At 44.5% G+C, this 26,308-nt stretch overlaps 2 protein-coding genes across 2 annotated transcripts in view; one reads left to right on the top strand and one right to left on the bottom strand.

Annotated features, from left to right (window-relative positions):
- Positions 1 to 17,215, bottom strand: part of SETD1B (SET domain containing 1B, histone lysine methyltransferase) — a 51,810-nt gene extending 34,595 nt beyond the window's left edge. The window contains 6 exon segments of the mRNA XM_042441946.1: positions 1,419 to 2,594; positions 9,455 to 9,567; positions 15,157 to 15,427; positions 15,819 to 15,917; positions 16,356 to 16,522; positions 16,780 to 17,215. Coding sequence (XP_042297880.1) covers positions 1,419 to 2,594; positions 9,455 to 9,567; positions 15,157 to 15,427; positions 15,819 to 15,917; positions 16,356 to 16,522; positions 16,780 to 16,882 — 1,929 coding nt within the window. The 5' untranslated portion in view covers positions 16,883 to 17,215.
- A 617-nt stretch (positions 17,216 to 17,832) lies between these two features.
- On the top strand, positions 17,833 to 24,549 carry LOC121916511. The gene is made up of 2 exons (XM_042441698.1): positions 17,833 to 19,569; positions 19,613 to 24,549. The coding sequence occupies exons 1-2, from the start codon at positions 19,306 to 19,308 to the stop codon at positions 20,567 to 20,569; spliced, it is 1,221 nt and encodes a 406-aa protein (XP_042297632.1). The 5' UTR covers positions 17,833 to 19,305; the 3' UTR covers positions 20,570 to 24,549.
- Positions 24,550 to 26,308: the final 1,759 nt, after the last annotated feature.

Here is a 26,308-nt window from a genome sequence, read left to right as displayed (position 1 = left end):
GCCATGGAAACCCACTGGGTGACCTTAGGCAAGTTACACTCTCTCAGCCTCAGAGGGAGGCAAAAGCAAACCCCCCTCAAAGATTCTTGCCAAGAAAACCTTCTGATAAGGGTTACCTTTGGGTTGCCACTTGCCATAAGTTGGAAACAACCTGAAGGAACACAACATGCTCCAAGAGGTCTCTGGCTGAGAATTTGAAATGCCTCTCCTTAAACTGCAAGTCCCAGGATTGCATATAATGTTGCCATGACAGTTAAAGCGGAATATAGCACTATAACAAAGTAGTGTGATAGAGTCTTTCAATGCCAATGCACACAGGCATTAAAGAACTGTCAAGCCTAGTTCTTACCAGGGAAGGGGAGACGGTAGAACTATTCTCTATTTATAAAAAATAAAGAGGAACCTCCCAGAGAACAGACTCCCTGCTTTTTTCCACAGACCCCAGAAAATACAGCAAGTGTCCTTTTCATTTCTTCCCTAAGTACAACCCCTTTCCACTCTGTGGGTTGTGACAACTATGTATTTCACAACAACTCTCAAAGTGGCTTCCAATGTAATACAGTGGTGCCTCGGGTTACGAAATTAATTCGTAACGCGGCCGCTTTCGTAACCCGAAAAGCCTTCGTAAGCCGAATTGCCATAGGCGCTAATGGGGAAAAGCCGCGATTCCGTGCGAAAAAGCCGAAAAAAGCACCAAAAGTTTTTTCGTAACCCGAAAAAACATTCGTAACCCGAAACAATAATTCCCTATGGGATTTTTTCGTATCCCGAAAATTTCGTAACCTGGGTATTTCGTATCCCGAGGTACCACTGTACTTAAACAATCACTCATGAAATATAAAACAAACTACTACAAAAATAATCAGTCAGAAGATTAAAAAAAAGAGCTTAGGGACATTTACAAACTGAAAAGCTAAAGATGGCAGAGAGAAGAAAGTATTTCAAATGACCAAAGCCCAGCCCAGCTAAAGACTGTTGCCCACTGGAGATATAATGGCACACACACACACACAGATATATATGTAGATATACACAATATGTCCCCTCCTCTTTCTGTTCCAGGAGACTCTAACAATCTCAATCGATTTGATATAGACAGGGAAGTTTTCAACATAGGGACTCGTATCTTGCATTGACTGGGCCAAACACAGGCAGAACATTTCTTTTTCACCTCTAGTGTAATCTAAGCAGTTTCAATATACCAGGTGTAGAGGACACAGCATACAGATGGGTTCAGGGCTCTTACTTCACCAACAATGTATAGCACATGAGAATGCGTACATACATAAATGTGTATGTACACATACAGTCCATATATTCTTGGCTGCAACCCCAGGCAATGTAAAATCAGCAATGCAATTCCCAGAAGAAAAGCTCTCCACCGTTTTCAAAGATAGCTGTTTCTCCAAATTGCTTACCTCTTCCATTTTTTCCAGAGTTGGACTATCATTAGCAGGCAGCATTTCTTTAGCCTCAGCGGACTCTGTTTTGGATGTCCTGCTCAGCTGATCAACAAGAGTCATGCTAGTATCTGATGTGCCTCTTGCATTCTGAATGAGAGAAGCCGTTCCAAGAATCGGCTCGTCGTCATCAGAATCTGGCAATGGCGTTGGGCTAATGTCTTCCAAGCCAGTGCTAGAAGGACGCGAGGAAGGTGTTTGTGCTCTGTAGCTGGGCTGGGAGTTGGAACCAAAGTTGGGAATTGGAGAAAGCTGGGAAGAGGATGATGAGATGGGACTACCTTCCATTCGAATTTCATTGTCAGAGTCATGCTCACTGAGAAAATAGAGCTTTGTTCTCTGCTCTTTTAGGAGCATCTCAATCCGTGAGTCTAAACTGTTATGCTGAACTTCAGATTCTGTGGTCGGGGTTCCTGGGGTCTCACTCCTTTCTGGTGTCTGTGAGAACGATGCCACTGTTGTTGATTCATTAAGACTTTTGGACTCTGGCAAAGGTGGGGGTTCCTCAGGTTTTTCCTTTACAGGCACAAAATCAACCGTGGTGACTGAGCTACTTTCAACTACTGTCTCTGTTGGTGGTGGAGGTGGCCGTCGGTACTCTACCTCCCTAGAGGTTTGAGCAAACTGTGGTTCTTCAGGCTGGGGATATGTCGTTGGGGCTTGGTATGGGGAGAAGGCGGATTTGAACGTTGAAGAACCTGAGTGGCTCAAAGGAGAAGTGTGGGGAAATTGCACAGTCTCTTGTTGATGGGACTTGAATGCACTGAACTGTTCTGACCCCCGAAAAGCACCCGCTGAGTTATGAACATAGTGATGGCCTGGGCGTCGATTATACGCATCTGTAAATTTTGTTTCATGTCTCCTGGGTTTATATCCAGAGTCCTGTCCAAAATGGTACGCTGGCGTGGTCTGGCGACTAGAGTATGCAGAATCTTGGGAAAACGGAGTCCCCAGGCGTGGGGTGAGAGGGGTTCCTTGGGACTGAGGCGTAAATTGGGTGAAAGAGTTGGGTGTATCTTGCCGACAACTGGAAAAGGCAGTATCATGTGAAAATGGGGTGCTACTGTTGGGGGTAGCTGATGATCCCACAGAAGAAAGGCTACTGTCTTTTAGACGTTTCAGGGTATCAGCCAACTGCAAAGAAGAAACACAGAAAAATATTCATACATTTCTGTATATGCTTCAGAATAACTACAACATAATAGGCATCTATTATGGATGTTAAATCTAAGCTGGTGTTATTTTCTAGAAAACAGAAAACATAACAGGATTCTAGGAAAAACAGAGAGGTAGTCATAGGAATTCATCCTGGCCTCCATAGAAAGTCTAAAACTGACCATTTTGCTCAGTTAAGATTTGCTAAATGGTAGAATTAGACTATGCTAGTTTTCCCCAACCTAGGCTACATCTACACTGCAGAATTAATACAGTTTGACACTGCTTTAACGGCCATGGCTCAATGCTATGGAAATTCTGGGATTTGTAGTGTGAGATGTTTAGCCTTGTCTGTCAGAGGGCTGTGGTGTCACAACAAACTACAAATCCTAGAATTCTATTCAATGGAGTCATGATGGTGTCAAACTGCAATGTGGCAGGAGCCCTAATATCCTCCAGGATAATAACTGTATTATTTTTTCAGTGTAGATGCACCCTAGGCTAGACTGTGTAGTTGGTGCATTATAATGTTTTTGCTTTTATTATTATTTTAATGCAGTACACTGCTGGGGAAATTTTGAAGGCTCAATAGGCAAAACATCCTAATATCCTCCAGGCGTGTTGGATTGCAACTCTCAGAATCCCATCGCAATGGGTGCATCTATCCTGTAAAAATATTGCAGTTTGACACAACTTTAAGTGCTCTAGCATTATCCTTTATGAAATCCAGGGGTTTGTAGTTTTACAAGGTCTTTAGCTTTCTCTGCCAAAGAGTACTATAGTGCCTCACAAAACTACAAACCCTAGGAATTTGTAGGATGAAGCCATGGCAGTTAAAGTGAGGTCAAACTGTATTATTTTTTCCAGTGTAAATGCACCCTAGGCTAGACTGTGCAGTCAGTGCATTATATTTTTTCTGCTTTTATTATTATTTTAATGCAGTAAACTGCTGGGGGAATTTTGAAGGCTCAACAGGCAAAATTTAAACAATTACGTAAATATAATAAATAAGAGGCGGCACAGCTTCTTACCGTTTTGCTAATTTTGTGAACAGCCTCTGTGACTACCATATTATTGATACACTTAGTCCTACACTACTCTGGCGCTACATGAAACAAGGCTTGTATCTTGCTTCAGCAACTCTTCCTCTAATCCCTCCATCGTAGTATCTATGTAGCATGCTAATCCCCTACCGCTCACCATTGCATATACAGGGGAGGAGGAGGAAGAATTAACAAGCACTGCTGAAGAAAAACAATCAGGTATCAGTCTCTTAAACTAATTCTAGAAAATTCGTAAGTCAACATTTCAGGTACTTGCACCACACAAACCATCCCACTGCACTATTTTATTGAGCCATACACCTGCAGATGGCTTGAGCAAGGGCCCAGCAAGGGCCTAACCTTAGGCGAATGGGCAATCGCCAAGTGTAACTTCAGACACCAACTGACATGCACGCAAAACGCACACTCGCCCAGCTCTTGCAAACAGACCTGAGTAGTGGACCTCAATACCAGCCTTGGTGAGGCCAGCAGGATTATGCATAGGACAAGAAGTTCCTGAAACCACCTTTTCATCTAATCTACCCATCTTTTAAATAATTCTAATGCTGAATGTGTGTGCGCGTGTGCACATGTGTGTTCGTGTGGGGGAGTTAAAGGTACTGCTTGTAAAAAAGATTGTGTCTGAATAGCAGAACGAAACAAAAGCACCGTCTTTGAACACAGACACCAGGGCAGTTGGAATGTATCCAGCTATAGATTTTTGAAGAACCACAGGCCCAGCCAGCCAATCTCTCTCAATTCAAATTTAGTCTCAACTCCTTTTCAGCAGCTTTTCCAAACAGGCCAAGTCTGAAGTTCAGAAATACAATGAAATAAAAGCCTTTAAAACAAATTAGGCCTGTTTTGCATCTGATGGCCGGTGCTGATTTGACCAGAGAGTACCTGCTTTAAAAATCAAACCAACATCTACCTCCATCTTTCATGAGAAGATTGTGAGGGTCAGAGGGCAGACCAAACCCATGGTCAAGAAAATGAAACACCAATTAATCAGAATCCATCATGCAGTTGTTGGGATTCAGTATTTCCCACCATTAATCACCCTTGAAGAAATTAATGCCCAGATTTATACAATTAACTTCAATGTTGCTTTTGCTTTGCATGGGATGGAAAGCTAGAATGCCCTGCAATTCTCTTTCTGAGGAAATGTTTTTACAAATTTTTAAAATAACCCAAGCAAAATGAGGTTGCGAATTCAGACAGGATTTGCATTTGAAGGGGAGGCAAGTGCCATGAATGCCACTGAGTAATAACAGTATTATAATAAAGCTGAGAAGCACAGCGCATTTAAATTTCAGTTACTCAATATAACTGAAACCATATCAACGCAGGGCCAGTGTCCAGGGGCGGCATCACAAGGTACCTGCCAAGGCCAATAATCCCACCGAACGGTGATAACTGATCTTCAGAGCCTCAGAGACCTGTTCTTCATCCTGTCTATGGTTGCTGCATGTTCACTTGCTGCATTCCAATTGTGAATGCAACTGTTCATTTATTGCACTTTTATCCCACCATTCCACCCAAAGAGCTCTCAAAGTGGCTTACAAACTTCACTACAAACAATTTAAAACTGTAGAAAGATCAAAATCACACAACAAAATGATTTCAATTAAGATAATGGTAAATAATTTATGCATTACTATTTCTATATGTCTTCACAGCAACAACCCTATCAGGTGGGCCAGGCTGGAGTATTCAAAAGGCCCAAAGTTACCCAATGAGTTTTATGGGCCTCTGGGGACTTAAAGTTAGATCTTCTAAATCCTAATCCAACACTCTAACCCTATACTGATTTTATTGTCATTCAATATGATTATAAAATAATTAAAATTTCAAGCCCAAGCAGCAGCAGCAGCAGCAGCATCCACACTACAGCCACCTACACTTGCCTTGAACCTGGGGGAAAAAGGGTTTTCATGCCACTGGCCCAGAGGCAGGTCCATTCAGGGCACCTTGGTCAAAGGTCCCTCTAAAGTTGGAGCAACGTCCGTGTCAATTCCTTTGTCGCATTTATCCCATTTCGTTGGGTGACAAATAAGCTTTATACTAACAGGCCCCCTTCTCTTCTGAAGTGGGGTTTGACTTTGTTGGCTCCTGTTTTCACCAAGGCATAGTTGGTCATTTTGTCCAAACCAGTAAGGTATGCTTGAGAAATCCCTCCAATATGAAAATTAAACCATGATTGGTCATCTTGCTTGGAGACATTACTTAACCCACAGACAGACATAGCATAGCCTCCAGATGTTTGACTATAGATCACAGCTGTCCTACCAAGCCAAACCGGTGGTGAGGAATGTTGGGAGCTGCAGTCCAACAACAGAGGGTTACATAATTCCCACCCTGGATTAAACCATAGTTTACATACTCAAATTAAGCCTAAATTCACCATTTGATTGCAGAAATTCCAGCCCCTGCCTCAAACCTCAGCCCCTCCAGTTCTTGGTGCATAGAGGGGGTGCAGTGGGGACATTTCTCTTGGATTCTACCTTTCTCCCCGCAGAAAACCCAGCTATGGAGATTGCCCTTAAGCAGAATGTGGAAAAGTCCCATCTGGTCCAGTATCCTGCTCACACAGAGGTCAACTAGATGTTTTTAACAGAAAGGCCACACACAGGACATAAGCGAAACTGCAGCCTCCCATTCATGTTCTCCAATGTCTGAAATATAGGGGCATAGGGCCTCTGGTACTGGAGCAAATATATATCCGTTATGACTAGCAGCTACTGAAGGCCCCAGCTTCCATCGGTTTTTCCAATCCCTTTTTAAAGCTGCCCAAGCTGGCAGCCATTGCCACTTCTTGGGGCAGGGAACTCCACAGTTTAACTATTTGTTGTGTGGATGAGTATGGCAGAAATGTTACATATACAAATGTAACAGAACAGCAGATCAAATATCAAGATTTCACCAGTCAGAAGCAGTTCACCTAGTTCAGGACACTTTTAACTCTACGTAGGCAGAGTACATGAGCACAAGCCCCCATTTTAACTTCACAATACTTCTGTGTGGTAAGTCAGGCTATTTCACTGGACCAAGGTCACCAGAAAGTCCCATGACTTGACAGGGCCTCAAAGATCATAGAATCATAGAATCACAGAATAATAGAGTTGGAAGAGACCGCAAGGGCCATCCAGTCCAACTCTATTCTGCCATGCAGGAAATCTCAATCAAAGCATCCCCATTGATAGATGGCCATCCAGCCTCTGTTTAAAAATCTCTAAGGAAGGAGATTCCACTACACTCCGAGGGAGTGTGTTCCACTGTCGAACAACCCTTACTGTCAGGAAGTTCCTCCTAAAGTTGAGGTGTAATCTCTTTTCCTGGAGCTTGCATCCATTGCTCCGGGTCCTCGTCTCTGGAGCAGCAGAAAACAAGCTTGCTCTCTCCTCAATATGACATCCCTTCAAATATTTAAACAGGGCTAACATATCACCTCTTAACCTTCTCTTCTCCAGGCTAAACATCCCCAGCTCCCTAAGTCGTTCCTCATAGGATACGGTTTCCAGACCCTTCACCATTTTGGTCACCCTCCTTTGGACACGCTCCAGTTTCTCAACATCCTTTGAGATGGGTCCCCCCAACCCTTGTATAAAGTTCAAATCGCTATGGATGACTTACAGTTGCACTCCTCCTATGTATGTCCACTCAGATGTAAATCCCACTAAAGTTAATTAGATTTTTCCTAGGTACATGTGCCTAGCAGAATGGCCAATATGCGAGATGCATACAGTTCTTCATGGTCATTTGAGCAGCCTCCCTGCCTGAGCCTTTCCTCCTACTGCAGCTGCTGCCAAAAACCCAGTAATTCTATTGGGAAAGGAAGGAGGGTGTGTGCTCCCTCCATGCCTTCTCTGAATAGGCTCCCAACAGGCCATCTAACAGCTGGTTGGGAAGAGCTGTCAGAAGTATGAGCCTGCAGGGAAAGAGCATGTATGCTCCACACATGCCCTGTTCCCCAATAGAATCACTAGGCTTTCTATAGCACCTTCATGGATAGCTGCAACTTTGGTCACAGCAGGGAAAGAGTTCTAGCCTAAACAGGTTCTCTGGGTGGGCAATATGTTCCCCTGCCCCAAGAAAATGCCCACTGCTGTATAGGACAGCAGACTTGGCTATTCCACCATCTGCCCTTCCTGCCAAAAACAATTAACTAATTTAAATAAATATACATATTAGCAAGACTCAGAATAACTGTATTTTTGAGATACTGAAGGAAGCATAAGCATATAAAGTATACAAGCTGATAATAAAAAAAACCCACAATTTCTTATTAGAAAGATAAACTTTAACCATTTATTTTTTATTTATTTAAACATTTATATCCAGCCTTTTATTCAAAGATCTCAGGGTGGCTGACCATAAAATCAACTTAGGCCCCATACAGACAGGCCAAAATAAAGCTGCTTTGGGTCACTTTGGAGGTATGCTGTTTCAATGATGCATGCGTACTAAGAGTCCGGAAGCTGCGTTCTAGTCCTTAGGACTAGAACGTAGCTTTGGCACAGCTTCCAGACTCTTAGTACGCATTCATCATTGAAACAGCATACCTCCAAAGTGATCTGAAGCAGTTTTATTTTGGTCTGTCTGTATGGGGCTTTAAATAAACAATCACAAAGGTTTAAAAGGTTAACAATTTATTAAATAGTTTTTGATTTAAAAACAGACACTTTAAAACTGCTTAAAACCATCTTGAATTACATAACTATAAAACATGTGCAGCCTGGGGAAAAATTGGTGTGGCCCAAAGGCTTTCACAGAAAGCCAGGTTTTAACCTGGAGCCGAACTGATACTAATGTTGGCACCAGAGGAAGGGAATTCCACAAGCAGGGTGCCACCACAGAAAAGTCTCTCTTCCATGTCCTCCCACAATGTATTTCCCCTTCTGATGGCACTCAACCCCTAAACTCCTCATGATCTCTCCCAGAGGCCTCACATAGATGTTAAACAGCATGGGAAACAGGACTGAACCTTGTGGCACCCCACAGCATAATGGCCACTCTCTGGAACTGACCCTGCAGTTAAGAGTGGAACCACTCTACAACACTGCCTCCCACTCCCATCCACCATAGCCAGCCAGAGGTGGTCCAGTAAGATACCATGATCAATGGTATCCAAAGCCACTGAGAGATCCAGGAGAATCAACAGAATAGTACTCCCCCATCTTTACCCCAGAGTAGGTCACCAGTAAGAACAAGCAAGAGTGTCGTGGTACTGTACCCTGGCACTGAAACAACACTGAAATGGGTCTAGATAATCTGTTTTCTCCAAGAACGTCTGAAGCTGCTGAGCCACCAATATTATATTAATACACTAAACAAAAAAGTCTCAAACACAAAACAACCATGTGTGGCCTTAGTTCACAGCACTGTAGTTTATTAAACTAGTATTTATTAGCTACACAGATGAAAACCAGAAGTTTTAAGAATGAGAAGTAGGACAAATTAGACCTGTAAATCTCTATGCACAGGATGACCAACAGGACCACAAATGTCTCACCACAACATTAAAAGTCAGAATCCAATTGAGCAAGGTCCCATGGATCCAATAAGAGTTCCAGATGTACCTGTGGCTTCGTTGTGATTTGCCATCGTTCTAATGCATTACTCCAAAAGGGAGGCTGAAACTCACAGCTGTCTGGATAAGAATGTCAAGAATGTGTTTCTTGAGAGAGACAGGCAACTACAGACAAACCACTGTTAGTTGTAAATTAAGAGCATCTTAAAACATTCCCTGCTAAAGACAGTGTATGACACGAAGACAACACCAAGCCAAAGAGATACCTGAAGAGTTTCGTTCACAGGAGAAGATGCCTCTGGCTCAGTCTCCACAGGTAGGGTCTGAGGAGTGTAGAGTCCATTCACAAGGAGTTCGTAAAAATGCATGCGCTTTTCACCTGGCCAAACAACAACAACAACATTATTATTATTATTAAAGATGATGCACCCCAACCCATAAGTAGTATGCAACTGTAAAAGCTACCACATTCTGACTAGAATCCTAATTTCTGCAAGTCTCTTTGCAAACTGAGGCTGAACAGCTGCCACTTCTGTCTCTGTTAAAATATTCAGCATCAGCCTGACAGACCAAGTGGGAGCAAGAACATCTTTGTAGCAACCATGCTGCACTGACTATCCTTTAAAAAACCCTGTCCTTGTTCTACGGATCACAAAACAGCATACAAGATTCTCTCCTTCACTTTTGTCCTGTCACCTATTTGTGAATTAGATTAGGCTAAGAGAAATAGTGACTTGCTCAATGTGACACACAGAGCTTCCTGACAAAGCAGGGGTTTGACTTTAGGTCTCTCCAGTCCAACACTCTAACCATTGTATCACTTTGGCTCCCAAATTGTATCAGGCAGGGGATCTAATCCCAAACTTCCCTCTTTGAAAAGAGCAAAGAGTGATAAATCAGGGAAGGGAAAAAGTTAGGGAAAGGCTGGGCTACCTTTTGTTTCACTGAAGCTTTGGGGCATCTTTTCTTAATCAACAAGGTGTTTCTTCAACACCAGACTGCTTCTTCACCCACATTTATCACTCTCTCTCATACACTTCTGATAAGTTATCAGGTGACCAACAATGCTTAACCAGTTTTAGAGCTTTTTTTTTTACAAAGCCACCAATGTCTAACTACATTCATCACTACTTTGGTTTATACACAGTACATCATCAGACAGGACAGGCCCAGTTTTCTAAATACTATTTGGGCTCCATGAAACCCATCTTGCTAGATGTAGCAGCCCCCAAACTGTGCCCTTTAAGAGATTTTGGACTTTAGCTCCCACAGGACTCAGCCATATTGGCCAATAGTCTGAGATTCTGGGAGCTGAAATCCAAAATCCCTTATAAAGCACAGTTTGGGGACCACTGTGCTAGAGTCTGATATTTAAATCACTTGGACTCCCCCCCCCCACCCTAAATATACATTGCATATATGTCTACTGAAAACAGAGATTTACTACAGTTGACTCAAAAATTGAAGTATATTGCCACACTTTGTATTGTGTTTTGTATCTTTTTGGATCTTGCTGGTCATTGACCAAATAAAAACATATCTATCTCTAGGAATCTCTGGATCCTCCAGTGCAACTTTTAGTTAAAGTTGAAAATAGAGTTGCACTGGAGGACCTGGATATTCCTAGAGAGAATGTACTGTATTAAATCCGTTGATTAAAAAAAAAAAGGATTCACCTGTTTCCCACAAACTAAAGCTACAACTCTAAATACAGCTACTTCAGAACAAGCTCTGCTGAAATTGGTTAGATCTACTTCCTCACAGATGTAAATGAGATCAGGATGCACAGCTAAACATCCAACTCTGTGTAGTGCCCCCAAATCATGGCCAGAATATGAGGCTCCCAGATCGTTGGACTGGATAGCCCTTGGGGTCTCTTCCAACTCTATGATTCTATAACCCAATTCTGATGTACACTGAAAAAAACTGAATGGGTGCCAGAGCCATGCTCAAACTTAAGGCAATTCACAACTATTTAGCCAGATGCAACTACACAGAAGCAACTCAGAAGGGGTGGACATGGCAACAGTTAAGCAAACTTTAAAGTCAATCAAACAAGAGTTTTGTTTTAAAAGGAATGAAAATATAATTGTCAACATGCCTCTGGGCAAATCTATGAAGACAAGCTGGAAAACGTGCAGAAAAGGATAAGCCTCATCCACAACTTTATTACTATCTCATATCAGTCATAAAAAGGACAAAAGCACAACATAGCAGGAAATTAAGGTAAAAAGCAGCTCCAAGGTATAAAATTCTTGCTTATATCCTTAATTGGCAGCTCAAAACAGCTTCTAAATCAATACCAAATAGCCTTCACTAGGTGAGCTCTGACAGGATTTCACCAACTTGTTCCTTGTAGCAGATGCTAACATAGAAAACTTTGCAACCTTCACCACAGATTCTTTAGAGGAGTCTGAAAGAGCTATATATGCTACTTTATCTGCCTGAGGACTTTTTCAAAACCAAATCTATAAATCAGGAACAAATAGCCTTGTAACACAGGCTATGTCCCAGCTCCTCTGCCAGATTACTTCTCAGCTTTTTGGCGAAGATCAAGTGAAAACCAACATGATCTGGTGGCTAGAGCAACTCCCCTAAAGAGGTAAATTACAGTGTTGGGGCAATTTAGTTTAGCAAAAAGACAAGAGGAGAAGGGGTAGTGATGTGTAAAATAAGGCACGGCGTGGAGAAAGCAAGCGAGGAAGATCTCACCCACATTTCTTATAATGCTAGAATATGGGGTCATCAATTGAAGCTGAACGATAGCCTTAAGACAGATAAAAAGGGAGTAATTCTTCACTCAGTACATAGCAAAACTATGGAATGTGCTACCACAAAATGTAGTGATGGCCAAGGTGGATGGCTTTGAAAGGAAACTACACATGTTCATGGAGGCTATATTGGCTACTACTCAGGATGGCTCTGTGCTGCCTACAAGTTCAGAAGCAGCGTATCTCTAAATACAACTTGCTGGGAAGATCAGAGACAGACAGAGGAGGTCTCTTGCCCTCATGTCCTGCTTCCAGGCACTTGGCTGGCCTCTCTAGGGCACATACTAGGCTGGCAAGGCCTTTGGTCTCATACAGCAGGGCTCTTCTTATGTTCTTAGACCATTCAAGACATCACAAAAAATGAGCAGCAACTGCCAAAACATATAGGTGCTGTCAAGCATTAGTGCAAGAGCCAGCCTTGCATAGTGGTTTCAATGTTAAGACTATGACTCTGGAGATCAGGGTTCAATTCCAAACATTAAAAAAGCCCCACTGGGTGACTTTGAATGAATCACACTCTCTCAGCCTCACAGGATGCCAAGAAAACCCTATGACAGGTTCACCTTAGGGGCACCCCAAGTCAAAAATGACTTGGAGGCACACAGCAACAAGTCATACTGCAGTCCCTAGCAGTCTGAGGTGGATGGACATGTGAGTTACTGCTAGTAATCGACAACAATAACTTAGCATTGGTACAGCACTTCAGTATTCAGAGCACATTACACAAATTCCCTTTGTCATCTTACAATAACACCGTAAGATATGCCAATCTTAGAGACAGAAGCTTTGCCTGAGTCCACCTATTGGGTTCATAGACGTTTAGAGATTTCCTGGTTCACAGATAGGTCTCTGTCTGTATGCTACACTGTTGTTGTCTGCCTTCAAGTTGTTTCTGACTTACGGTGATCCTAAGGCAAACCTATCATGTGGTTTTCTTGGCAAATTTCTTCAGAGGAGATTTGCTTTTGCCTCCCTCTGAGGCTGAGAGAGTGTGACTTGCCCAAGGCCACCCAGTGGGTTTCTACAGCCGAGGCAGGATTCAAACCCTGGTCTCCAGAGTTGTAGTCCAACATCAAACCACTACACCAGCTTTATAATGGGACCTGGGGACAGAGATCATGTCCCGCAAGCTTACAGTTTTTTGGGCCCATCCAAACACTACTAAAACAGCCATTTAAATGTCATGTGTTCCCTTTAACATTATTCTGCTGCAGTTTTTGAACCTAATTATAGGGCTTAGCTAAAAATAATAAGAAAAAGAATGTACAGTACAGGTATATTGGCTATGGGGCAATTTTTTGGTTTTAAAAATCAGATGGTTGCTAATCTAGCCATGTTTTTAAATATATATATTTAGTACCCTGTGTACAAATTAGATGTCAACTAATTTGCAAACTGGTGAGTCATAAACCCTGGACTTGTCAGAAACCAAGAAAGAAATTATCCTAACTATTTCAAAGGCTGGCATTAGAAGCTCACGGAAAGCTTGCTTATTATCAGCATCAGCAATCAGAATGGACCTTAAGTAGCAGCCACCTGAATTGCAAAGGAGCTATTTCGGGGAATTATGAACATTTAACCCAAAATGACAGTGAAGACAAAATAGCTTAAGCCTGTGAAAGTTTGCAGACTTATGAGTACAATCTCAGTGGAATTTACTCCAAACCAATATCTAGAGGATTGGTCTGCATCTAAAATATTCCACATTAACAGACACATGAATCAGGGAGCAAGTTCCTCACACTGCAGAACTCAAATCACCAACTGTGGTATAGTTCACTGAATATATCAATGAGGACCACAGTTTGTGTCCTGACCCTGTGGCTGCTCAGAATAAATGTGGAGAAAACACTGAAGACTACATCCACCTCACTGCCCTGCCCTGACATATTTTCCCCTAAAATATGTTTTCTTGAAATAAGATTATAAGCATCCTTTTCTAGCATGTGTACATGAATACCATGCCATAGTCAACTTTACCTGAAGGTCCAAACAGTTGCACTAGGAGAGCAAGCACCAAGTTTCAACAACGGAGTAACATGTGTTTGGGAATTCAAAACGCATGCAATTTCAAAACTCGTAGCATTTCTAGGACTTTTTACAATGAAGCCAAGGAGAAAAATGGTCTCTCTTATTTGAGGCAAAGTATTTACATGTTAAAGTATAGTGAGACCCTGTTCCAGGATCCCCCATGGATAACAAAATCCCTGGATGCTCAAGTCCCATTAAATATAATGGCAAAGCAAAATGGTGACCCTTCTTTAAAATGGAAAATCAAGGTTTGCTATTTCTTTGAATATTTTCAAGCTGTGGATGCTTGACTCTGTGGATAAAAAAATCCGTGGATAAGGAGGGCCGACCTGAACTATGTTAATAGTGCTTCAGTCAAAAGAAAAACATACTCAGAAGAAAACAATTAAACATCCAGTATTAAAGTACTTTGTAAAGTTTTAGGAACCATAAAAATGGTATTATTATTATAGTTTATTTCTATAGCACTGTAAATGTACACAGCGCTTTACATACAAATAATCAAATCAATAAAAATATTATATATATATAATATTAATGCCTACAATGTGAACTGCATTGTTTACGCCTTGCAGGCTCAGCACCAGATACTTTCAAGAACCAAACGGTATCTGTCTCCTTAAGAGAGAAAGGAAGAAAAAAATGATTTTTGGAAGACTCCAGTCCATATATAGATTTCAGCTGAGAACTGACTAAATATAAGCAAGGAGACTCCTGTCATCCAAGTGACAGATAGTATAGTGAAGCTATTTTTCAGGTATGTTTCAAAAATGTCTTAGCCTCGTTTAAAAAAGAAAAGTGATCAGCTAAGGGCAAAAGGGGCTTTTGGCAAAGGGGGCGAAGGGAGACCGTTTGGCAAAGCCAAGTGTCAGCATGAATGAGTGAGTGAAATGGAGAGGATGGCAGCATTTTGTAAATTACAGGGCTGTCTCCTAGCAACAGACAACACACTCGGCTCCACGTGACAACCACAGGCCCAGAGAAAAAGCAAGGAGACCAAGGGGGGAAACAGAGTGACAGCCATTTCATATTTCCCCCTTTGACTCATTAATTGCTCTCTCCATCCACTGCCTAAGCTGCAGATGCATCGCTCTCCAGGACCCTTGGAAGGCTGAAGTGACAGGACCAGGGCAGAGAGGCCAGAGAGCCAGGAGGAGGCTTCCCACCTTTAGTATCCAACTCCACGTGGATGATGTTGCCCATGACCGAAGTGTTGTGCAAGTGCTGAACTGCTTCCCGGGCTCCTTTGACCGTGGCAAAGACGACTTTGGCAATCCCCAGGTGCTTCTTGTTCTTGGGGTTGTAGAGGATCTCCACTTCTTCCACTTCACCATACTTTTTGCACATGTCTGCCAGGAAGTTTTCGCGGATGTTGTCATTCAGCTTGGCAAAAGTGACCTGCTTGGGAGGCACTGGCCCCACGTAAAATTCATCGATCTGGATGTTTATTTTTGCACACAAGACAGTGGGATACGAAAGGAGGAGGAAAAACAAAAATTAAGAATGGTCAGTAACCACACTGCTTGGTTAAAAGCACCTACTGAACTTCAGAGGCCTTTTCCTTCCTTAATATCACAGTAGTTTATGGAGAAATGCTGAAGGCCTCTCTCAGTAAGAAGTTATGGACCAAATTATTTTTGTCCAAAGCAGTTCCAGAGCCTCAAAGAAGCTCCTCAAGTTATCAAGCAAGTACACTTTTGACAAGCAACAGGATCAATTGCATTTCCCCATCTTTGCAATATTAGTAGACACCCAACATTATCAGCAAAGACGTTGTTAGCATGAAAACATACATGGGGTTAACACATTACCATGGCTGTGCATGTACCTTAAATTTGGGGACAGAGAGTTCCAGCTCTTTAGTTTTGGTCCATATTCGTCCTATCCTGGGATCTCTGACACAATCCACTGGGGCAAGACCTGAATTCTGAAGAGGAGGAGGAGCAAACAATTGACTCAAGTTCATCCCTTCCCTCTCCCCCCACCAATACAAAAAACAAAATCCAGAAAAGCAGCACCATAAGACTTCTGGTTTGTTGGCCGAACTTAAAAAATGAAGGACAAACTCTCCAGGGGAGAGGGGAAAAGTGCACGGACACACACACACACACACACACACGTGTGTCAAAGAGCAATTCCACAGGGAATCCCAGTAAAACAAGACTGCTGGTTGGAGCAACTTTCAAAGACATTGAACACTTTGCAGCAGCTTTCCTTTGGGGGTCATTGGGGGTCCCCCCCCTTTCCAGCCCTGGCAAGGCCGACTGGGAAGGAAGAACATGGAGAGGACTGGGGGGGGGGAGTTGACAGGGGGGAGGAGAGGGAGGAGGATGCTTGCTTCCTTTGTGATCCTGATGCCACTTACAGGAATGCTAAAATGTTGCCCATCGTAGCGATAGAGTTTATGCTGTCCCTTTTTCAGCGCCGGGTCAATAATCAACTTGTAACTTTTCCAATGGTGGTTCTTCTTCTCGCCAGAGGTGCTGGCTTGGGAGCTGCTGCTGCTGCTGCTCTCCATGCCGTTGATCCAACCTAGGAAGGAAGGAAGGAGCCAGTCAGCCCCCAAAGTTACCCTCGGAAACACCCCAGCGATGCCCCCCGGCCCCCTCCCCTTCCGACAAGGCTGCGGGGGGCAGGAGGAGGAGGAGGAGGCTGCCTTCACCCAGACAGCAGAGCCCCCCCCGGGTCCAAAGAGAGAGAGGGAGGAAAGGGGGCGACAGAAAAGGAGAAGAGTGCGCGGGGGGGGGGGGGCGAGCGAGAGGGAGGAAAGGAGCGAAGCGCAATCTCACTGGAGCTCTGCTTTTTGCCATGGTCCTCGGCGTGCTTGGCTTTCTCTCCTCCTCCTCCTCCTCCTGCTGCTGCTGCTGCTGCCTTGATCTCTTTGAAAGACATGGTGCTAGTCGGCGTCGGCTGGGCTGCCTTCCCCCGTGGGCCTGCGGGCTACATTACAGGGGCGCCCCAAGCCTCCTGCCTCCTTTCCTTTTCCTGGCGAGCCAACACATACTGCCTGCCTGGCTGCTTGGCTGTCTGTCTCTCTGCCTGCCTGCCTCTGGAGCTGACTCTGTGTGTGTGAGAGAGAGAGAGAGAGAGAGAGAGCGAGTGCGCGCGCTGCCCTCCGCTGGCTGGCTTCTCAGGCATCCCACAATCCCCCGCTACGGAGCCGCTGGGCTCAGGGCTAGCCGCCCTCCGCCGGAGGCACATTCACGGCACCTGCGCCGCCCCGTCAAGAAGCCGCCCCCCCTCCCGAAGCAAGGCCCGCCCGCCCGACCCGCGCCCCGGGGACTCTGCCCCTGCCTTTCCCTCAGCCCCACACTCGGCCTAGCAAGAGGGACAGCCCCGGGAGCCGGCGGGGAGGGGAGGGGAGGGGAGGGAGGGAGGGAGGGAGAGAGGGGGCTCGCTTGGGGCTTGCTTGATTCTTATTCTTATAATTATTGTTGTTATTGGGTTCTTATTCCAAGGGAAAGAAAGGCGCCCAACCTTGGAGGTGCCAAGGAAGGTTTGGGGCCCTTTGTCCCTTTGGCGAGGAGGCGCCGCCGCCGTCAGGCTCCTTAAAGGGCCGGAGGAGCCAATCCGGGGGGAGCTTCCATTTTGTTTCGGCGGAGGCCTGGGCCAGGCTTTCCTGGAGTCCCCCTCCCCCCTCCTCGAGAGAGAGAGTGTGTGTGTGTGGCGTGCGCGCGCTGCCTTTGCCTCCTCCCCCTCCGTCCTCGGCCTGGCTCTGGGCGCGTCATGGGTCGGCGGCGAGGGGATTGGCTGTCGCCGGGCTCCGTGCGGGGGCGGCCAATCAGCGCGCGCCCTCCGCCGGGCTTGAGTTATTAGAGGCGGCTCCGCCAAGCCCCCTTCCGCAGACAGCTAAGGAGAGGCCAACAGATCAGGCCGCCATTTTTCTGCAATGGAATTAAATGGCCAACTGGGTTTTCCTTTGTTCCAAAGGGGGAGGCTGGCTTTGCTTTGCTTGGAAGGCAGCAGCCACCGCCGCCAGCAGCCAGCCATTATTGCTGGAGCGCTCTCTCAGGCTCTTGGTGTTCCTAAGGGCTCTGGCAACAGGAAGAAGGAAGACGTTGCTTAAAAAGCGCTGGATTTTTCCCTTTTGCCTTGGAGCCCAGCTGGGTCTTTGTATATCACTCCTAGGTCAATGGCCCGCCCTCCTTCCATGTCTCTGTCCCCGCTTTGAGTAGTGACCCAAACAAGTCAATACACGAAGGCCTTTGCGGTGCCTTGGGGTTTTTTTTTGCCTGGGGGGTTTTTCTCGGCCACCCCAAACGAGTCTCCTGTATTAAACACTAAATGCCCGGCCATCTTTTAAGTTTAAATCCTTTCCTGCTTCACAAGGTAACGTTTGAAATATAGGAGCCGTGAATTCTTGCAAACAAACTCCATTAGGAGCAGTGCTCTCTCTCTTCCTCTGTCCTTATTTTGGGGTTTTCCTTTTACATTGTAAGTACCCAATCCATTCTGTCCTTTTGAAGTCTAGTTTTCATGTTAATGTTACTGGAGTTCTCCTGATTTTGTTTTTCAAACTTCATCTGCATGTCATATATATATATATATATCTAGATATACTTTTGTCTTGTTTAGCTAAAGCAGTTACTTCTGAGATACTCTTTTATTTAAAGTCAACTCAAAACTATTTAGCTAGAGATGCTTAAAATGATGTTGGATGAAGCAGGGGTCTTCACACGAAAGTTTGGAGAGCTAATGTTGGGGTCGTCTTTGAACCAATTGGGGCACATTGCAGACCCTCCAGACTGACTCTCTTGTCACGCTTCTGTACCGCTTTAAGTCTGGGGGGGGGCTTTTTAGAAGAGGAGGTTGGGTATTGTGAGTCAAACGAGGTGGCTGTCTTCTAACCTGTTTTTTTTGTTGTTGTTGTGTGTGTGTGTGTCAAAGCCATAGATGTTACTGAAGGAGATGCACTGCTCTACAAAGACAAGTGATGATCTAGAACAAAATGTATACTTAGGCACAGGGTTTTTTAAAAACCAACCAGCCAACCAGCCCCTATCCCCCCTTTCCCCCCAACTTCACCTTCTGAACTGCCTTCAAGCATGGCGTGCGGGTAAGTAAACCCTTTTGCCCTTGCAGTCAAACCGAGAGCAGGCCTCCTGTGCAACAAATGCTTTTTTCTCCAGGGCGGATATCCGAGAGGCTGGAGCAGAGAAGGGGGCAGCAAAGGTTCTTGTGGAAAAGGACATATATTCAGACTCTACTCTCTCTACCTTTCTCTGCCCACCCCCCTCCATAAGGCTGCTTCCTTTTCTTTCACTCGCCTGCTTAACCAAAGTGCAGGTCTTGGCTGCCTCCTGGGTGCTTTGAAGATGGTCTCCCTGCAAATCCACAATGGCTGGAGGGCTGTCTCTCTCTGTCTCTCTTTCTCTACAAACCCACAATGGCTGGAGTGCTCTGTGTCCTTCCTTCTCTCTCTCTGCAAATCCACAATGGCTAGAGTGCTATCTGTCTGTCTGTCTGTCTTTCTCTCTCTGCAAATCACAATGGCTGCAGTGCTGTGTGTCTATGTCTTGCTGCAAATCCACAATGGCTGCAGTGCTGTGTGTCTATCTCTCTCTCTCCTCTCTCTGCAAATCCACAATGGCTGGAGTGTTGTGTGTCTGTCTCTCTCTGCAAATCCACAATGGCTGGAGTGTTGTGTGTCTGTCTCTCTCTGCAAATCCACAATGGCTGGAGCGCTGTGTGTGTCTGCCTATCAATCTGCCTATAGCTATCTGCTGCTATGCTCAAGTCTGGAGGCACTTGGGGACTATTTTAAAACTAACATGGAAGGACAGGATTGAGCCAAACCACTGGGGCACTTTTTGCCTTGTCCCATTTGGCGACCGGCAGCAGTTGGAAGACACAAGATGGACTCTCGTTTTGCTGCCAAGGGTTTTTCCTTTCCGACAAGGAGCATTGGCAAAACAAGCCCAACGCAATCCAAGATGGAGGCTGCCTTTCCCCACCAGAACGAGCGCTCTCTCTGTCTCTGCCTTTCCTGGTGACACGCCTGCCAAGTGCATAGCAGCCAGGGCTCGGCCGTTGTTGCAGGGCGTTACAGCGCAAATAACTTCCATCTGGCCCTTGGAGAGAGAGAAAGAGGCTCGATTTGGAGAAGGGGAAAACAGCCTCTTGAGCCCAGTTTACTCTGCAAGAGGCTTTGAAAAACAAAGGAGGGGGAAGACAACAACAACCCACAGTGTGGGCTTCCTAATGGCGGCTGTCTTTCTCTGCTGGGTGGCTGTGGTTGTGTGTGTATGTGTGTGTCTTTTTGGGGGGGACTTGGGTGTTTTTTGTGAAGGCAGCAAAGGCTATCTCTTGTTTCTCTCCCCATGTTTTCTGGAGGGTGTCTTTTGGGGGGAAAGCAAGCAAGCTGTGTGTGTGGAGGGGGGGAGCAGGGCAGGCAAAGATGGTGGCCATTTCATGCAAGCTCGTTCTTTCTTTCTTCTTCTTGCAGGCGGGAGAAGAAGGCAAGAGTGTAAGAGGAGAAGAGAGCCTGGCAAGGCTCCAGCTTCTGCCTGCTGGTTGGCTTTGTGGGGGGGGGGGGAGGGCAGGGAAAGGCCCGGGGAAGGCAAGCAGCCTGGCTCTTAAAGGCACAGGAGCTGCTGTGGAAGGCAAGGCAAGACAAAGGCGCAGGCTGCTTCCTTTGTGTCTAGGAAGGTTTCTTTTTTTGGCTGGAGGGAGGCATACAAGAGATGGCACTGGGGTTGGCACCAGTGGAGGTTCAAGCCACCAAGGAGAAAGGCAGCAGTGGTTCACTTGTACTGCCATGGCTCCATGTTCTGGAATTCTGGAAAGTGCAGTTTGTTGGGGCACCAAGGTGCCCCAACAAACTGCACTTCCCAGAATTCCAGAACATGGAGTCATGGCAGTACAAGTGAACCACTTCTACCCAGGCTCTTCAGTGCAAGGATGTTTAAAAGATCTGCTTAGACTTTATATGGCTGGAGGAGGTGGCCTGGGGTGACTTTTTATTTCCAAACAGGTTGGCCAGCCTTGCTCATCCCTCTTCCTCCTCCCCGTGACCCCTGCAAAGGTGGATGGCGAGAAGGAGGAGCAGCGCAAGGAGTACGTGGCCTGCTGTCAGGAGGCGAGAGGGGCTGCGACTCCGCACTCTGGCTTTCTTTGTCTAAAAGGATTTCATGCCTCCACACTGCAGCTCCCTCTTTCCTCCCTCCTTCCCCGTAATGTGTGGGTGTAGCTTGTTTCAGACAGCCATAGCTCTGGAGGCATTTGGAGGCTCTGATCTGACAACCCTGGCCATGGATCCTGAGGCCACGAAGGAGCAGAGTTTTGTCTTTTTTTTCCCCCAATTGCTTTGAGAGAAAATGGGGGTCTTACCTGCCCAAGCAAGCAGGTTAAGCCTCTGGCTGTGACTTGATCTCAGGGACGCTTGACCGAAGACTTTAAACTTGTCTCTCCTCGGGGACATCTACAGGGATTTAATGCTAGAAATTAGTTCCCCCAGGCTTTTACTTTTCAAAAACATCCCTTTGTCTTGAATGTCTTTGACTTAAAAAAGGCATGGATGGCTTCCTCTTGTGCACAGAAGCAACACACTTTCCAGGTGAAAGCCTTGTTTGTGACACCCCTCTTCCCCACTGTAGTGAGAACCAATATCCCATCATAGCTGGTGGCTAAACCCTTTGGCTCAAGTATGTCTCCTGCGGCTGGCTTATATAAAATATTCAAGAGGAGGCCGTGGGTGTTGTCTCCTAAGTCTTTGTGGGGAGTGAAGACATTCCATTCTGTTCCACCGTCATGAACCAAAGATCTGCTCAAGAGGTAAAACCTGTTTTTGAAAGCAGCCACTCGAAAGGAGCAAGCTGCTGGTTAAACATTGCACAATGTCATACTTCTGGTCTTTGTGGGAGGAAGGAGCGTAAAGGGATTGCTTAAGTCAAGAGGATTGCCAGTTGGGAGCGTAGTAGGTTACAATCCTTCCTCAGGAGTCAATCCTATTAAATTATGCAGGAGTTTCTTTCAAGTAAACCTGTTTAGCATTACATTTCATGCTTATTACTTTGTCTTTTTAGATGACAGTGTGGGAGAATGCCTTTTTTTTTTTTTTTTTTGGTAATGTCTAAACAAAATATCTCAATGAATTGTTTTGTTAATTGGTTCCAGAGAACTTAAAATGGAGGCTAGGTGAATGTGAGTACCTTCTCCTGAAGATGTTTAAGCTTGGAGGGGAATTGGCTCCATCCAGGGCACTGAATCACTACATACATGCCTAGCATTACTTTGAAGGGCTGTCACAAGGAAGATGGCTGGAGATTGTTATTTTTCTTTTGCTCTAGAAGATATGACTCCAACGAATGGTTTCAAATTACAAGAGAGGAGGTGCTGACTAAACACTAGGAAGAGCTTCTTGCTGGGTAAGAGCTGTTCAGCCTAGGAATAGCTTACCGCAGACGGTGGTGGGATCTAGATCACTGGAAGCTTTGAAACAGAATTTAGATGGCTGCCTGGAAGGGCTGTTTTACCAGGGGATTCCTGCATGGCAAAGAGTTGCATTAGATGGCCTTCAGGGTGCCTTCAAATTCATGGTTTTTGGCTGCTTTTTCCTTCCAGTAAGTGATCCAGCGAAGAAAGTATTTATGTACTCTTGTCTATGGTGATGTGGCAACAGTTTGCCATTTGGTTGATTAGTACATCTATCCTTGAGATTCCTGTGGCTGTAATGGTATGCTACAAATCCATTAATTGGAGTACTTAAGTTCCATCCAAATTACTACAGAGTAAGCATGAGTGGCTGCTAGAAAGTACAGGCTTGTTCCTGTTAACCTGACAATCCAGTTCATGTGTACATCCTGCCTTCTTACTCTTCCCTCCCTCCCTCCTCATTCTGTCAGTATAATGTAGGTCACTATATGTCTTCTGCTTGGGACTAGGAGTTTCCTGTAGTTGTATCACTTGTGATGGATGCTGAGAGTGCTTTTGAATTTTCAGTGCACTTTATGTACATGCTTACAGCTAGTCCTATACAGTAGGCTAGTATTACCACCATATTGCAGATGTGGAGACAATACTGAGATAGCATGTTGTAGACAACTACTCACTGCAAGAACGAGATGAGGTCTGAATTGGTGATTTGCCAGTTTGCAGTCAGCTGGAGAACCTGTGGCCCTCCAGACGTTGATGAACCACTGTTGCCATCATCATTTGTCATTTGTCAGTCTGGCAGGAACCAACAGGAATTGCAGACCAATAACATGGGGGAGGGGGGCACACAGGTTCTCCACTCCTGCCATTGAGTGTTTGGCCTTCTTCTGTTGGTATGTATGGAATGAGAATTTATTATTGATTTAGCTGAAATCTGTGTTGTGCTAGCTCTAGGTGAGAAAAATAGACAACTTGCTTTCTCTCTCAAAGATGCTAGTAGAACTGGTTTAACATAGAATGTTTATACTGTACTGCTCTCTCCACTTAATATCCATGTATATTTAGCCCAGTAGCTCATTTTCTATTTGGTGTTGCTGTTGTGTGCCTTGAAGTCATTTCTGACTTACGATGAACCTATCACAGGGTTTTCTTGGCAAGATTTGTTTGGAGGAGGTCTGCCTCTGTCTTCCTCTGAGGCTGCGAGGACTCTAACAATGGTCTCCCAGTGTCCTAGTCCAACACTCAAACCACAACACCACAGTGGAATCTTTTCATATAATTGACTGTTCATGTCTGTAACAGTTAGTTTACACAATCATATACAAGTTTACTTCACTGTGTTTACTTTTTAAGTTTGTTGTCTTTAGAAAGGAATGGCAAATCATACTCATGTTTCTTTCTCACCCATACTGTTAAGGAATTATTGTTGATGTTAACCTTGTGTATATATGATATGCAGATACATTGAAGTTAAAATAGATTCAGCAACTAGCCTTGAGGTCATTGGCTTCTTTCTCATTCATAGCATCATTAGGCAAAAGTGTTGCCTTTCTGTGAGAAGAAAATAGTTTTTCTGTTAATAGTTTTATTAACGGAAACCAAAACTTCAGTCTTGTTTCAGAAAGTACAGATACTTCCAGCTGTATATAAAAATGCTGGCTGTTGTCAGACTCATCTGGCCCTTTCTGTTACTTTGTAGGACAGGAAATTTTGAATTGAAAGATAGTATAAAAGTGTGTTCAGCAATTCCATTTGACTGCTGTGGATGGTTGTAGCTAAGAAAGAGCATGCCTTCCTACGTAAATTTCCTGGTGGAAGGCACATACACACGTCTCAGTACAGTAAGATGTGGAGGATCTCTCTTTTCACTCTTCCTGTAATTGTTAATCTGAGGAATTTTTAAAAAGTATTGTTCTATTAACTCTTCAGATTTTCTTGAAGTATGAAATGTTATGAGCCAAATTCTTTGGACTGAAATCATATGTATTGATTTGTGAAGGAAACAAATGTCTTATTGTTTCTGCATTTCATCATCCACCTCTTTACTAACTGTTCAGTTAGAGGCCTGTTGGCATTTCTTCTGTATGTGAAGGATACACCTTGGTTTATGTAAACTATTTTATTGACCGCTGCTACATAAAACCCTCTGGTTTTGTTGCCTTGCCCTCCCTTCCCAAAACATAAGAGATGTAGGATTTTAGCTTCGGTCACTCAGGGTTCAGCTTGCTAAGTGTAGTGTTGCTTTAGGGTAAAGCCTTTCAAACCAATTGGCTAAAATGCTGTAATGAATCAGTTGCTGAAAGCAGTCTGCAAATTAGCTTCTGTGAGGGAAAGGAAAGCTAGCTATTCTGTTGGGATTACAGTCTCATTGGGGAGATGGCAGTGGACTGGGAAAAGGCCTTGGTGGCAGGAAATGTGAAACAAGAGGTAGCTCTGAAGCAAAGTGTCTGAAGAGAAGAGTGCTGAGCAGACAGTGGATTGAGAAAGAGGAGGCTTTCAGAAAAGGGCAGGAAGAGAGGAAGCTAGGAGTGGAGCTTGGGAGCAACTTCTATCTAACCTTTGTAGGAGGAAGAGGCTGCATATATAGGGTGAAAAAAGGTTGCTAGGAAGCCTGCATAAAAAACAGGGTGACTAAAGGAGAATTTAGACAGTAACTTGACCTTCTTTGGAGTTTTTTTAAACAGAGGCTGGATGGCTATCTGTTGGGGGGGTGTGTGCTATGATATTGTCTTCCTGCATAGCGGGGGGTTGGACTGGATTGCCCTTGTGGACTCTTCCAACTCTATGATTATATGGAGGGACCAGAAGAGAGAGACAGATCAAAACATTGGAGAAAGTGGAGAGAGAAGTTATTGTTAACTGCCCTCAACTCAGTGACCCTGTGGCTGAGCTATCTCCATGACCCTCTGTCCTCCACTGGTTTGCTCAGGTCCTGCAGGCTCATGCCTGTGGCCTTTTTGATTGAATCCAACCATCTGACATGAGGTTTCCCTCTCTTTCTACTGCCCTCCACATTTCCTAAAATTATGGTCATTTTCTAATGATGTGGCCAAAGTACAACAAGCTTAGTTTAGTTATCCTGGTTTCCAGAGAGAGCTCAGACTTAATTCAGAATCCATTTGTTTGTCGTCTTGGGTGTCCATGGTATTTTCAGCACTCTTCTCCAGCACATCTCAAATGAATTGATTTTCTTTCTGTTGGCTTTCTTCACTGTCCAACATTCACATCCATACATGGTGATGGGGCTTGAACAGTACTCACTTTTAGTGTTCAGAGTTGTATCTTGACACTTTAGGATTCTGTCCAGTTCCTTCATAGCTGCCCTTCCCATTCCTATACTTCTAATTTCTTGACTGCATTCTGTTTTGACCAAGATTTTCTCCATATTCTGCTTCTCCGTGTTTTGATGGCAGCCTCTTGTCCCGAGTACAAGTTACACATCAGGAAAATTAGTGGCACTTCCATTTCTCTGAGAGCATTTCATAGCTTTTTGTGGACTATGCAGCCAAAAGGTTTTGCTGTAGTCACTAAAGCACATGTAGGTTTTCTTTTGGAATTCTTTGGTGCTTTCCATTACCCAAAGTATGTTACCTATGGGGTCTGTACTGCCTCTTCCTTTCCTGAATCTAGCTTGCATGTGTGGGATTTCTCGTTCCATATATAGTAGGAGTCTCTGCTTCAGAATTTTGAGCATCACTTTGCTTGTGTGAGAAGTTAGTGCAATGGCCCTGTAGTTTCTACAGTCTTTAGTGTCTCTTTTTTGTGTGTGTGCATAGGAATATATATTGATTACTTCAAGTCTGTGAGCACTACTGTGTCTCGATATTTGTTGGCATATTTTAATTAGAACTGGACTTGATTCTGTCTTTGTGGATTGCAGCAGTTCTATTGGTATGTCATCAGTTCCTGGTGCTTTAATCTTCCCAATTGCTTTGAATGTGGCTT

This window comes from Sceloporus undulatus, chromosome 10 (assembly GCF_019175285.1).
Source record: "Sceloporus undulatus isolate JIND9_A2432 ecotype Alabama chromosome 10, SceUnd_v1.1, whole genome shotgun sequence".
NCBI lineage: Eukaryota > Metazoa > Chordata > Lepidosauria > Squamata > Phrynosomatidae > Sceloporus > Sceloporus undulatus.
Note: the sequence above shows the minus strand (reverse complement) of the source record. Positions and strands in the feature narration are given on the sequence as shown.

What these genes read in the sequence shown, in the direction of transcription:
- LOC121916511 (XM_042441698.1), top strand. Translation starts at nt 19,306, where the DNA reads ATGGTCTCCCTGCAAATCCACAATGGCTGGAGGGCTGTCTCTCTCTGT. An exon ending in TCTCTCTCCTCTCTCTGCAA is followed by an intron (nt 19,570 to 19,612) that starts ATCCACAATGGC and finishes CTCTCTCTGCAA; the next exon opens with ATCCACAATGGCTGGAGTGT.